The 14,915-nt window shown below is 47.0% G+C and overlaps 1 protein-coding gene across 1 annotated transcript in view; it reads right to left on the reverse strand.

The window, feature by feature from the left end:
- CCDC24 (coiled-coil domain containing 24) overlaps positions 1–14,915 on the reverse strand; it is an 83,627-nt gene that overhangs the window by 43,719 nt on the left and 24,993 nt on the right. The window contains exon 3 of the mRNA XM_082265026.1: positions 12,861–13,036. Coding sequence (XP_082121152.1) covers positions 12,861–13,036 — 176 coding nt within the window. The remainder of the gene's footprint in view (positions 1–12,860; positions 13,037–14,915) is intronic.

Genomic DNA, 14,915 nt, shown 5'->3' on the forward strand with positions numbered 1-14,915 from the left:
TTCCCACTTGTTAATGGTTGGGTTGGACGGCCTTTTGAGGTTGGCTCTGGTGTGCGCCAGGGGGTGTCCTTTGAGCCCCCTGCTATATGTATTCGCAATCGACCCCTTCATAAGAAGGTTAGAGGGTGGATCGTTGTGTGGGTTGCCTTTGGGCATTGCTGGTGTGCCACCTTTGAAGGTCGTGGCCTATGCCAATGATGTATCTCTGGGATTGAGGAGGCGCAGTAGGTGGTCTCTGTGATAGAGCAGTACATGGAGGCTTCTGGCTCTAAAATCAATCATGAAAAGAGTGAAGTTTTCTGGATGGGTGAGGAGGGTGAAAGCTTCGAACTTCCGGATGCCTTCCCAGAGCCCCAGCAGGAAATTAAAGTGTTGGGCATCAAATTTGGTCCTGGTGACTATGGTCATCGAAATTGGGAAAGCAGGTTGTTGAATGCCAATGCCAAGGTGGCAAGCTGGAAGAAATGAAAACTTTCCTTGAGGGAAAGGGTTGACTTGATTAAAACTTACCTGATCCCAATCTTTTTATATGTCAGCTTTGTCTGTATCTTGCCGGAATCTCTCTATGCAAGGGTGTACAGCTGCTTTTTCCAACTGTTATGGGGAAATAGGCTGAACCTGATCAAACGCAATGTAACTTACCTGTCCAGGCGGGAGGGTGTTCTAGGAATGGTCAACCCTATAGTTTTCTTTTCTCTGCTCTTTTTAAAGTATAATCTTGGTAATATGTTAGCAGAGACCCCGCCGGGATGGGTGGGTATTTTTCAATCTTGGTTTAGGCCTTTTCTGCGATGCTGGGAAGATGGCGGCCCAGTGAAAAGTCTGAGAGTCTGACATGGCAAGCTTCCGGCTTATGTTGCCCCGTGTCTGAAAATACTTAGGCAGTGGCAGGTGACAGTGGGGGATATCAAGTCCCTCCCCAGAAAGCTTCTGGAGAATAGGATTTTGGGCTCTGCTTTCAGTGTGTCACTGACCTTAAGGGATTGCCCAGGCCCCGTAATGAGGGAGGGGTTGAGTTTAATTAACTTAGGAAGAATCCCTTTGAAGTTTAGGGATCAAGCCTGGCTCGCTTTCCATGGAAGGCTCTATATGAGAGGGAACCTGAAGCATCGCCCTGTAGATGATCGGGACTGTTCTAGAGCGGAGTGTGTTGGTAAAGTGGAGTCTATGGACCACTTTTTGCTCCAGTGTCCCTTTAACATAGAGGTTTATAAAAGGGTGGGGAGGGCTCTAGGCATCCCCTTTCTCTATCGCATGAGTTATGCGGAGTGGGTGTACGGGGCATTCCCGACTTGCTGGGATTTTGATTTGGATACACTTTTTCTAGTTAGTATAGTTGTCCATTACTTCACGTGGAATGCACGGTGCCAGATTACCCTGCGGAAGAAAGTCCTCCCTGTCGAGGTGGTGGTGTACGATATTCTGGGTGAGGTTGGGAAGATTTGGGGTCTTGAGAAGGGCAGGGAGCCTCGAGCGGTCTGGATAAGGGCATGGAGGAATATCAGACCTGCTTTTGGTGAACTGTCCATCTCTGGGTGAAAAGCTTTTTTCCTATGCTATTTCTTTCACGCCCTTAGTTTTTGTTGGTTAAAATCTTCATTTTTGAAGAAGGGCTGCATGCATAATGGGAGTGGTTTTGTTTCTTGACCTCGCAGGTTTGATGTCTGGTGTGGTGGTGTGAGTCTTATTAAGATTATTTTTCCCGGTACTGATGTGTTTCATGATGTGAGTTTTGTTTTTGCTGTAAAGGCAGTCTTTATTTGAGAGCAGAATTTGCTATGTATTTTTTTTCCCCTTTTCATGTAAATATGTATATATTTATTTATGTATATTGATTTTATGCTTATTGATTGCAAGACTTTTAATAAACAAAATTGGGAAGTATGTCCCTTACATTGGTGGTCAGTGGGAAGAATGTCCCTTAGATTGGTGGTCAGTGGGAAGAATGTTCCTTACATTGGTGGTCAGTGGGAAGAATGTCCCTTACATTGGTGGTCAGTGAGAAGAATGTCCCTTACATTGGTGGTCAGTGAGAAGAATGTCCATTAGATTAGTGGCCAGTGGGAAGAATGTCCCTTACATTGGTGGCCAGTGGGAAGAATGTCTCTTACATTGGTGGTCACACTGGTCAGTGGGAAGAATGTCCCTTACGTTGGTGGTCAGTGAGAAGAATGTCCCTTACGTTGGTGGTCAGAGGGAAGAATGTCCCTTACATTGGTGGTCAGTGGGAAGAATGTCCCTTACATTGGTGGTCAGTGGGAAGAATGTTCCTTACATTGGTGGTCAGTGGGAAGAATATCCCTTACATTGGTGGTCAGTGGGAAGAATGTCCCTTACATTGGTGGTCAGTGGGAAGAATGTCCCTTACATTGGTGGTCAGTGGGAAGAATGTCCCTTACATTGGTGGTCAGTGGGAAGAATGTTCCTTACATTGGAGGTCAGTGGGAAGAATGTTCCTTACATTGGTGGTCAGTGGGAAGAATGTCCTTTACATTGGTGGTCAGTGGAATGTTCCCCTTACAGACAGCTAATAACATCTGCCAAATGCCATTGAACTTGGAATTTGCAGGTACATTCTGATAGGAGGTCAATCAGCCACAACCCCCAGCACCCTCTGGAGGAACCCTGGTTGAGAACTATATAACCAGTATAAGGAATGAAGGAGCCGCAGTCTCTTGGTGTCTATGTGTCAGGATGACTGACAGCAGCTCAGTGAAACCCAGTGGAGAGTTGGGGGGGTCTGATGGGATTTGTAAAATTCGGAATAACCATATCCGATGGAGGCCAATCAGTGTCTGCAGTTGTGGCTTATTAGTTATTATTACATGTTTCTGGTACCTGCAGACTTTAGGTGGTTGACAGCCATGTCCCTCGATTTCTAGACACTCAAGACCATTCTAATGAGTTGAGACATCCCAGGAATGAGCATGTTCTGGCCTACAGAGGAGGAATGGAGTAGAACCCAAGAACTCCCTTATCTTGGGGAAAACAATGACAATAGCCCATCACAGCCAATCATTTCATTCCTCCAAAAATGCTTGTCTGGGTTCTGTCCGGAATGGCCTATACACATACATAGCTTGCCTAATCTGGCCATCGGAACACGTTGTCTGCAGATGTGGTCAGTTTAGTTTACTTCAACTTTTTAAAACGGTTAGAATAGAGCGTTATCTTCTACAAGGTATCAGACACAGAGCACCAGAAACCTACATCCGGCCAGGTCTGTGCTCCTGAGAGACTCGGAACATTTTCCATATAAAAAGTCCTGGGCGATTTCTACAAAGATTAGGAGGTTAGGTCTCATTATAGGAACATGGAGATCTTGGTGGAAGTCTTTTTTAACGTTGTCACACTTCTGTACATTTCTCCTCCTTACTCTGGTTTGATGTAAATATATCAGTAGCTGGTAGTGATCCATCACCGGGAGGGAAGTGTCAGCCCCCAGCTGTGTGATGTGAGGAATTTGGGTGAAGTGCGTCACCCGGCCAGGGATCAGCCAGTTACAAGAGCAGAGACAATAGAACGTGCCCCTCTATCTGTGCTGGGGGTAAAACAGTCATGGGATGGATGGGCTGACACCGCGGGAGACGCACAGTAATGACCCTATTGTTCTGCCAACAAAGCGGCCCCCTCTGGCTTGCATTGCATGCCTCACAAGGCAGCCCAGTTGCTATGAAATCACCAATTAGAGGCCCATTGTATTGGAGAAGGGCAGCATTTACAGAACCTCTCCGGAAGATTCTCCTCGGACACATGCAGTTGTTTTGGAGATACTGAATAGGTCGGGTCAGGTGGGATTAATCAGAGAACAATCCAGATGGGGGAAAGCCTAGGCTGTATTCGGGCCATCTGTGGAATGGTGATCCCGAAGTGACGCACGGACAGTGCAGATCCCATCACTATCTCAAGGTACTCAGCCATAACACCATCACCGAACAGGAAAAATCCAGGGCCTCAGCCATAACTCTATCACCAAATAGGCAACTACCAGGACCCCAGTCAGAACACCATCACCGAACATGGAACTACTAGGACCCCAGTCATTTTACCATCACCAAATAGGCAAAATCCAGGACCCCTGCGAAAACACCATCATCTAATAATAAATAAATATAAATATTTGTCAGTCAATATTTGTCAAATATCATTGGTGTCAGTGGGAGGAATAGTGCCCCATCATTGGTGTTAGTGGGAGGAATAGTGTCCCATCATTGGTGTCAGTGGGAGGAATAGTGTCCCATCATTGGTGTCAGTGGGAGGAATGGTGGCCCATCGTTGGTGTCAGTGGAGGAATAGTGTCCCATCATTGGTGTCAGTGGGAGGAATAGTGCCCCATCATTGGTGTCAGTGGGAGGAATGGTGGCCCATCGTTGGTGTCAGTGGAGGAATAGTGTCCCATCATTGGTGTCAGTGGGAGGAATAGTTTCCCATCATTGGTGTCAGTGGGAGGAATAGTGTCCCATCATTGGTGTCAGTGGGAGGAATAGTGCCCCATCATTGGTATCAGTGGGAGGAATAGTGTCCCATCATTGGTGTCAGTGGGAGGAATAGTGTCCCATCATTGGTGTCAGTGGGAGGAATAGTGTCCCATCATTGGTGTCAGTGGGAGGAATAGTGTCCCATCATTGGTGTCAGTGGGAGGAATAGTGTCCCATCATTGGTGTCAGTGGGAGGAATAGTGCCCCATCATTGGTATCAGTGGGAGGAATAGTGTCCCATCATTGGTATCAGTGGGAGGAATAGTGTCCCATCATTGGTGTCAGTGGGAGGAATAGTGTCCCATCATTGGTGTCAGTGGGAGGAATAGTGTCCCATCATTGGTGTCAGTGGGAGGAATAGTGTCCCATCATTGGTGTCAGTGGGAGGAATAGTGTCCCATCATTGGTGTCAGTGGGAGGAATAGTGTCCCATCATTGGTATCAGTGGGAGGAATAGTGCCCCATCATTGGTATCAGTGAGAGGAATAGTGCCCCATCATTGGTGTCAGTGGGAGGAATAGTGTCCCATCATTGGTGTCAGTGGGAGGAATAGTGTCCCATCATTGGTGTCAGCGGGAGGAATAGTGTCCCATCATTGGTGTCAGTGGGAGGAATAGTGTCCCATCATTGGTGTCAGTGGGAGGAATAGTGTCCCATCATTGGTGTCAGTGGGAGGAATAGTGTCCCATCATTGGTGTCAGTGGGAGGAATAGTGTCCCATCATTGGTGTCAGTGGGAGGAATAGTGTCCCATCATTGGTGTCAGTAGGAGGAATAGTGTCCCATCATTGGTATCAGTGGGAGGAATAGTGCCCCATCATTGGTGTCAGTGGGAGGAATAGTGCCCCATCATTGGTGTCAGTGGGAGGAATGGTGGCCCATCGTTGGTGTCAGTGGAGGAATAGTGTCCCATCATTGGTGTCAGTGGAAGGAATAGTGTCCCATCATTGGTGTCAGTGGGAGGAATAGTGTCCCATCATTGGTGTCAGTGGGAGGAATAGTGTCCCATCATTGCTGTCAGTGGGAGGAGTAGTTTCCCATCATTCAGCTTCGGGTGTGGCTGCAGGAAGGTTCTCTGGCTGTGTGTCTGGAGCTGCTCCAGGTGATCTGTTTGAGAGGGGAGTCTGGTAAAATCTCTCCCAGCTCTGCTGGCCCCTATCTGGGGAGGCCATGCAGGCCAGCAGGGCCTCTCCTGCTGGAAGCTCTCAGTCATCCCCTGGGCAGATGGATGACATACCTGCTCCTGGACAAGCCATGGCTGGGGATCTCTCTGCCCCTGGTGAGGATGAGGATACCGAGTCCATTCGGGAGCGAGTGGTGGCCGGGATCAAGGTCCTGAATAGGGAGAGAGACCAGCTCTACAAACTGAGAGCGGAGTTGAAGCGTCTGCGAAAGCAACGTGAAGGTTTGTACAGCCGCAACCGTGGATCTATGGATCCGGAAATCCAGTTGGCAAAGGTCCGGGTTCAACACCAGGAAACCATTGTGGCCATGATGGAAGGTAAAGAGGGGCCCTTTAAGGAAAAGTTTTGCAATGACCGCAGATTTGCAAGGATGGCAAAGATGGAGGTGGACGAGGAGACCCCCAGTTCTGACCCCCTGACCCCCCAAGGTGAGGTAAGCAACCCGTTGCCTTCTCAGGGCTCAGGAGGCATGCTGACAGTGATCCAGGCAGTGGAGTCTCCATTACGGGCGGATCAGCTGGTGTTTGGTGAGGAGAACTTTCCTGACAATGTGCCTGATAAGGTAAAACCTAGCAAGTCCCAAGTGACTGATAAAACTATTTTTGTGCCATTTAACACCTTGGCTAATACTGATGTTTTGCCCAATGACACCCAGGCTGGTAATATTATATCCAGCAATACTTCAGCTGCTGATGTTTCCACTGAGGAAAAATTGCGTTTAAAAAATGACATTGCAGCAAAGGAACTACAAGAGCCAGAACAACCCGTTAACCCCCCTTTTGCTGAGTCAAAGGCTGTTTGTCCAGTCACAGCTGCTGTCTCTATACTGCAGCATCAGGACACCTGTGGTACTACAGCAGAAACTGTGATAGTGAATACTGATTGTGACATTTCTTCCAGCACAGCTGTTCCTAATAATAATACTAATGTGTGTTTAATGGACAATCCTGCTGGCTCAGTACAAGCAGTTAATAATAAGGATAATAATAATAATGTACCAGCTAAAGTTACATCGGTGTGGGGTCTTGGCCCTGATAAGCCCTCTTTTGCTCAGGTGGTACGCTCTGCGCCTGGTAATGTTATTAAGCCAGGGCTGCAGCCAATGAGGAACCCTGCTTCCAGGCAGAGATTTACACCACAAACTGCCACTTTGAGCACCCCTGGTTCCGGTCTTGGGTCTCTGGCTTCTTCTGGGGGTCCAAGACGTAATGTCGTTATACTTAAATGGGAAGGTGGTGCAGTCTCTCCAGCACGGCGTGTGGTGGTGGATATGATTTTGGAGATGGGCTTTGGGGCGAATGACCTTTATGCCCTAATACACGTAGCTGGGAGCCGGGAGTACACAATCAGCTTCACCAGGCCGGAGGGTCTTGACCTGTTCTGGGAACGATATGAAGCTCGGTGCAGGTCAAGACCCGAATGGGAAGATCTGGCACCAGTTGCTGTTTCGCAGAGATCAACGGTTAAAAAAATAACCATCATCCTCAATAATGAGAGTGTTCCTGCTCGGGACCTAGAGGTCTGGTTAAGGAACTATGGTGAGGTTTTGACAAGGCTAGAAAAAATCCTTGATGAACGTGACATCTGGACCGGGGGTTGGTCAGTAACGGTCAGGTTGGCCAGGGATGGGAATGTTGTCCGTCACCTGCCCTCCTCGGCTTTCATAGGGAGGGATAGGATGACTATTTTTTATCCTGGTCAGCCAAAGCTATGTCACCGCTGTGGAGAAAAGGGGCATTTTAGCTCCTCCTGTTCAGCCTTAATATGTTCAGTATGTCGGGGACAGGGTCATGTGGCCAGGGACTGTACCCAGGCGATAAGGTGCAACCTGTGCCTGCGCCTTGGCCACCCCTACAGCCGATGTCCGGAGGCCTGGCACAACATGGAGAAGGAGGTAGTAGATGAACTGTTGAGGCTGGACGGGATGGAGGATGAGGCCCCTGGTGTACCATCCTCCTCAGCGGTGACTGACCCCCCAGGTCCTGTTCAGGATCCCTCCCCAGTGTCTGTGGCCAACCCTCCTGTGTCTGTAGGTATTCCTTCTGTGACTGTCTCTGTGTCCCCCCAGCCTACTGTACCCGCTCCTCTTGTGTCAGAACCTTCTAAGTCTGTGCCCCCCGAGTCAGTCTTGCCCCATGAGTCATCCCCTCCTAGGTCTGACTTAAGGGAAGGTCCCCCCCCACCAGGAGTGGTAGAGGGTACCAAAAAGGGTGCTGCGGTTTCCTCTGTAAAGAAGTCTTCTGTGAAGACTTCAAAAAAGAAGAAAACAAGAGATAACATCTCTGAATCTGACCTGCAGTACCTGGAGGAGAGAAGGAGGGTTGTGAGGCGAAAGAGACAGGCGGTGAGGACGGGACAGGGACAGGATGCCCCAGTGTCTGTCCCCAACCGTTCTAGGGCTTCTGCATGGGATATCTCCACATCTGGAGCTTCTTCTGAGCAAAATTCTGATTCAGAAATGGAATTGGAGGAGGCCTCAAGAAAGAGAGAGGCTTCTGGTGATGAGCAGCAGAGGGGAGCTAAGAAGCAATCCACCCAATAACCCAAATGGCGGTTCCCCCTCCGTTAAAAGTGGTGACAATAAATGTTGCCAGCATTAAGTCGGTAAGAGCTCGTTCTATGGCCTTCTTTTTGTTCAGCCAATTAGATGCTGAAATTTTATTTTTGCAGGAGACTAGGCTCACCTCCTTGGCAGATATTCATATGGCCAAGAGAGAGTGGAGGTATGGTCCATCTTACTGGTCTCTTGCGGCCGAGCCTTACGGCGGGGTGGCGGTGTTGTTTAAAACCGGCATGGTAACTGTCCGGCGGGTTATTGAGGTGGAGATTGGGAGATGTATGGTCTTAGACGTTCTTGTGGGAGGGCAGGACCTGCGCCTAATTAATATTTATGGGCCACACACAAAGTGGGACAGGAAATGCCTTTTTACAAGGATCAAGCCATTTCTTTTTACATCCCGGCAAGTGGTTTTTGGAGGCGACTTTAATACTGTGACTAGGCCCAAGGACAGGAAGGACTTCAATGACAGGCTGGGATATGATAGCGTTTTTTTAAATAGTATGGTTAGGGATGCTGGTCTTGTGGATGTGCACATTAAGCACCTTCCGGATGACACAGGGTTCACATTTCATCGAGGTAATAGTCAGAGTAGAATAGATAGGTTTTTTTTGAAGGAGGCCTCTGCTTTCTCACCCCCAGTGGTGCAGGCAGTGGAGTTCTCTGATCACTGTATGCTATCTGTGGTCTTGAATGCTTCAGACTTCCCTCAGAGGGGCAAAGGCATCTGGAGATTAAATTCGACTCTCCTTGAGGAAGAACATGTTAGACAATCCTTTGAGGAATTCTTTCAGGCACAGGTGACCATCCTGGACTTTTGTAGCAGCAAGGCTGAGTGGTGGGAGCTGACCAAAAAGAGGATTGCTGGATTCTTCAGGGGCCTAGCCAATAAAAAACAGTTTAATAGATACATGACCTACCAACGTTTGCGGAGGAAGCTGGATATTCTTGTCTCAAGAGGAGGAGATCCTGGGGCAATCTCTGAAGTGAAAATCCTCCTCAGGAAGTGTCAATATGACCGGCATACCTCTTTGGTTCTGGAGAGGGACTATGGGAAATACCACTCGCCTGACCCTTACCAGAACTGCAAACAGGGTGTAGCTGTTAAGATGGTCGTTGGCCTTAAGGATAGTACAGGTTCCTTGACAAAGTCCAGGTCAGGGATCCTGGAGGTCGTGAGGTCTTTTTATGCTGAACTTCTTGGGAGGAAAGAGCTTGACCGAGACAAGATGGAAAGCTTTTTGGACTCTACTCCAGGTCTAAATTGTGGAGATGTCCTCTTGATGAATTTGACAGAAGAGATCACAGTTGAAGAGGTGACGAGGGCAATTGAACAGCTTGCCATCAAAAAGTCACCTGGACCGGATGGTCTGACGGCTGAGTTTTACAAAGCCTTTAAGTCTATTCTGGCCCCACATTTGGTAGAGATTTTTAACAGTTGTCTTGCTGAGGGGGTGCTTCCCCCTTCCATGAGACTCTCAGCTGTGATTCTTCTTTCAAAAGGTAAAGATCCTTCGATGATTGAGAATTGGCGCCCCATCAGCCTTCTCAATGTCGATAGAAAGGTGCTGGCGAAGATACTTTTCTGGCGCCTATCGGCAGTAGCAGAGTCTTTGCTTTCTCGCCATCAGCACTGTTCGATCCAGGGTAGGAGCACCTTCACAGCGGTTTTAGCTGTCCGGGAGGCCTTGGAGCAGTGCAGGGCTGCAGGCTGGGGAAAGTATTTACTGGCATTGGATCAGGCAAAGGCTTTCGATCGTGTCAACCATGAGTACCTGTGGTTGCTCTTTAGTAAGTATGGTCTGCCGGGTGGTTTTGTCGATTGGTTAAAAGTCTTGTATAAGGGGGCAGAAAGCTTCCCTCTTGTTAATGGTTGGGTTGGACAGTCCTTTGAGGTTGGTTCTGGGGTGCGCCAGGGTTGTCCCCTGAGTCCCCTGCTCTATGTGTTTGCAATCGACCCCTTCATCAGGAGGCTAGAGAGCGGCATGTTGTGTGGGGTACCAGTGGGAATCCCTGGTGAGCCGCCTTTGAGGGTTGTTGCCTATGCGGATGATGTGTCAGTGATTGTCACTGGGACAGATGAAGCGGAGGAGGTGGTCTCTCTGACATCACGGTACTCTGAAGCATCAGGCTCCAAGATCAATCAGGAAAAGAGTGAAGTTTTTTGGATGGGAAAGGAAGGTGAGGGGTTTGATCTCCCGGACACCTTTCCAGTGCCCCAGGAAAATATTAAGATATTAGGCATTGAATTTGGACCTGGCGATTATGGCCTCAAAAACTGGGAAGGCAGGCTGGAAGTTGCCAATACTAAGGTGGTCAACTGGAAGAGATGGAAGTTATCTCTGAGGGAAAGGGTTGATCTGATTAAGACTTACCTGATACCGATCTTCTTGTATGTCAGCCCTGTCTGCATCTTGCCAGTGTCTCTCTATGCTAGGATCTATAGTGTGTTCTTCCAGATGCTGTGGGGGAACAGACTGAACCCCATCAAGAGGAATGTCACCTATCTATCCAGGAGGGAGGGTGGCTTAGGTATGGTCAACCCCGTTCTTTTCTTTTCACTGCTATTTCTCAAGTTTAACATTGGTAGTATGCTTACAGTGGAACCTCCTGGATGGGCAGGCATGTTTAGATCTTGGTTTAGGCCTTTTCTGCGACTTTGGGAAGAAGGTGGCCAAGTGAAGAATCTCAGGGGTCATCGTGGTCAGCTCCCAGCCTATGTCGCTCCGTGTCTGAAGTTACTGCGGCAGTGGCGACTGTCGGCTGAAGATCTCAGATCCGCTCCGAGGAAAGTCCTTATGAGCCGAGTCTTGAGCGAAGTCTTTCATGACCCACTGGCCTTAAGGGATTGCCCAGGCCCAATTTTGAGGGAAGGGTTAAGACTGATTAATTTGGCTAGAGTCCCCCTTAAATTCAGGGATCTGGCCTGGTTGTGCTTCCACGGGAGGCTCTATGTTCGGGGCAATTTGAAATTCCGCAGTGGGATGGATCGTGGTTGTCCTCGGGAGGAATGTACAGGTGAGGAGGAGACTATGGACCATTTTTTGCTTCGTTGCCCTTTTAACATAGAGGTATACAAACAGGTTGGGCGGGCCCTCGGTGTTCCTTTCCTCTCCAGGCTGGGTTATGCTGAGTGGGTGTACGGAGCATTCAATACTGGTGGGGGCTTTTGTTTGGATACACTTTTTTTAGTTAGTTTAGTAGTCCGTTATTACACCTGGAACGCACGGTGTCAGGTCACCCTTCGGCGTAAAATCCTTCCTGTTCAGGTGGTGGTGTGTGACATTCTGCATGAGGTGGGGAAGATTCGGGCGCTTGAGAGAGACAAGTGGGGTCAGAGGGCTTGGCTGAAGGCGTGGAGGGGTTTCAAGCCTCCCTGACTGCCAGGAGTCTCTTTCCCGGGTGTGGCTTTCTGTCTCTTATCACCCTAGATTTTTTCTTAATGCTCAGTTTTTGATAAATGGCTGCATACATAGGTGATGGGTTGTGCCTCTTAGGCCCTCTCTGCTGCTTTATGTAAATAGTTTTCTAAAAATGTTGGAAGTGGATTATGTATATATTGTATATTTTCTGCACATGGATGTGTATTCCTTTGTTTTCTGTTGGAATATTGTACTATAGTTATGTTTTTTACTTTTGTATAAAATATGTTGCTTGATTCTTTTCAATAAAAGATCAATAGTGTCCCATCATTGGTGTCAGTGGGAGGAATAGTGCCCCACCATTGGTGTCAGTGGAAGGAATAGTGTCCCATCATTGGTGGCCAATGGTGTCGATTTAAAAAACTGTCAGTAATTAAAAATGATTTTGGCATTTTGAATACTTTGAAGTGTAGGGGAGGGGTTTGGTGTCTTTTAGACTCCCGATCCCTCCATAAAGAGTACCTGTCACTGGCCATTACTGTCACAGGGGATGTTTATATTCCATGTGACAGCAATAAAAGTAATCAGATTTTTATTTTATTTTTTAAAAAGTTTTAAAATAAAAAATGAAATAAAATAAATAGGAAAAAAAAAAGAAAATTTTAAAGCTCCTCTGTCCCTGTGAGCTTACGCACAAAAGAAAACGCATACGTAAGTTGCGCCTGCAAATGATAACAGTGTTCCATGTGAGGTATCGCTGCGATTGGCAAAGCGAGAGCAATAATTCTAGAAAAATACCTCCTCTGTACCTCTAAACTGGTAAATGTTAAAAATTGTTAAAGCGTCGCCTATGGAAAATTTTAGGTACCGTACTTTGTCCCTATTCCGCGGGTGTGCGCAATTTTAAACCATAACATGTTGGGTATCTATTTACTCGGCGTGACGTCATCTTTCACAATATACAAAAAAAAAATTGGGCTAACTTTACTGTTTACTTTATTGTGTATTTTTTCCCAAAAAACTGCATTTGAAAGACTTCTGCACAAATACAGTGAGACATAAAATATTGCAACGATCGCCATTTTATTCTCCAGAGTCTTTGCTTAAAAAAAAGAAAATATATATATATAATGTTTGGGGTTCTAAGTAATCTTCATAAATAGGCCAGGTCCTTAAATGGTTAAAAGCTGGCAGGTGGATGCGATCTGATCGATTGTCTGAAAGGACCGGACACCGAGTTACCTGTAATACAAATAGCAGGGGGGGGAGGTGAGACTCACAGGCCCTGGCGTCGCGCTTTGCTCCTCACACTCTGCAGTAACATCCGAATCTCCTGCGTCACCATCTCCTTGATCACCGGGGGGTCGGCCAGGATGGAGCAGCTGCTGGGGGGTCGCTGTATGGGGGAAGGGCTGTTGGATCGGACCTCTCTGCACAGCTCCAGCAGAACCTCAACCTGCAACACCAAGAAGAAAAATAAAAATAAAACAACTTTAACCACTTCACCCACAAAAGATTTACCCCCCTTCATATTTAGGCCATTTTTTGCTATTCAGCACTGCGATACTTTAACTGGTAATTGCACGGTCATGCATTACTGTAGCCAAATGACATTTATATTTTTTTTCACACAAAGGCTGGATTCACACTAATGCGTTTTTTCATTCTTTTTGCAGAAATACGTTTCATTTTTTTAACATGGGGTTCCTAAGGAACGCGTTCACATCCATGCATTTTTGTGTTTCTGCGTTTTTGGAAAGGGTCGGCGACTTTTTTTTCTTGCAAAATGCAGCATCTTGCATGTAATAAACTTCAATAGACCTCCATCCAAAACGCAAGTATTGCATTTTTACCGCAATTTTGCAACTTTGCAACAAATTTCCCACCAAAAAAACGCAAAAGGCAAATTGCGGTAAAATCGTGGTACAAAAACCGTGGAAAGAACAGCAAAAAGCACTACAGAAATGCTCCAAAGCAACATACATACAGCATCTGACAAAAGTAAGTACACCCCTCACATAAATATTTTATTCTATCTTTTCATGTGACAACACTGAAGAAATGAGACTTTGCTACAATGTAAAGTAGTGAGTGTACAGCTTGTATAACAGTGTAAATTTACTGTCCCCTCAAAATAACTCAACACACAGCCATTAATGTCTAAACCGCTGGCAACAAAAGTCAGTACACCCCTAAGTGACGACACACAGCCATTAATGAAATTAAAAAGTTGTGAGTATTTGACCTCACGTGACCGTGCCTAGGATTCTAGTGAAAAGGAAGTTATAATAAATTCAATTGTGAATGAAATGTTGCGTATCTGTGCAACTATAATAAATAAATAAATAATTCATTTTTCTTGAGCCGCTAGTCAAAACAACAAGGGGTTGTGTGCTTAGTGAGTGAGGAAAGGGAGACAGCGCTCAAAAATATTATGGTGTCCTATCTTACATCATCAAATACAAATTATATATAATATTTATATGAATTATATATAATTTGTATTTGATGATGTAAGATAGGACACAGCCATTAATGTCTAAACCGCTGGCAACAAAAGTCAGTACACCCCTAAGTGACAATGTCCAAATTGGGCCCAAAGGGTCAATATTTTGTGTGGCCACCATTATTTTCCAGCACTGCCTTAACCCTCTTGGGCATGGAGTTCACCAGAGCTTCACAGGTTGTCACTGCAGTCCTCTTCCCCTCCTCCATGATGACATCACAGAGCTGGTGGATGTTAGAGACCTTGCGCTCCTCCACCTTTCATTTGAGGATCCCCACAGATGCTCAATAGGGTTTAGGTCTGGAGACGCTTGGCCAGTCCATCACCTTTACCCTCAGCTTCTTTAGCAAGGCAGTGGTCGTCTTGGAGGTGTTTGGGGTCGTTATGTTGGAATATTGCCCTGCCCCCCAGTCTCTGAAGGGAGGGGATCATGCTCTGCTTCAGTATGTCACAGTACATGTTGGCATTCATGGTTCCCTCAATGAACTGTAGCTTCCCAGTGCCGGCAGCACTCATGCAGCCCCAGACCATGACACCCCCACCACCATGCTTGACTGTAGGAAGACACACTTGTCTTTGTACTCCTCACCTGGTTGCCCCCACACACGCCTGACACCATCTGACACCAAATAAGTTTATCTTGGTCTCATCAGAGCACAGGAGATGGTTCCAGTAATCCAAGTCCTTAGTCTGCTTGTCTTCAGCAAACTGTTTGCGGGCTTTCTTGTCCATCATCTTTAGAAGAGGCTTCCTTCTGGGATGACAGCCATGCAGACCAATTTGATGCAGTGTGCGGCGTATGGTCTGAGCACTGACAGGCTGACCCCTC

Source organism: Pelophylax lessonae (genome assembly GCF_965119305.1).
Source record: "Pelophylax lessonae genome assembly, chromosome: 8".
In the NCBI taxonomy this organism is placed as follows: domain Eukaryota; kingdom Metazoa; phylum Chordata; class Amphibia; order Anura; family Ranidae; genus Pelophylax; species Pelophylax lessonae.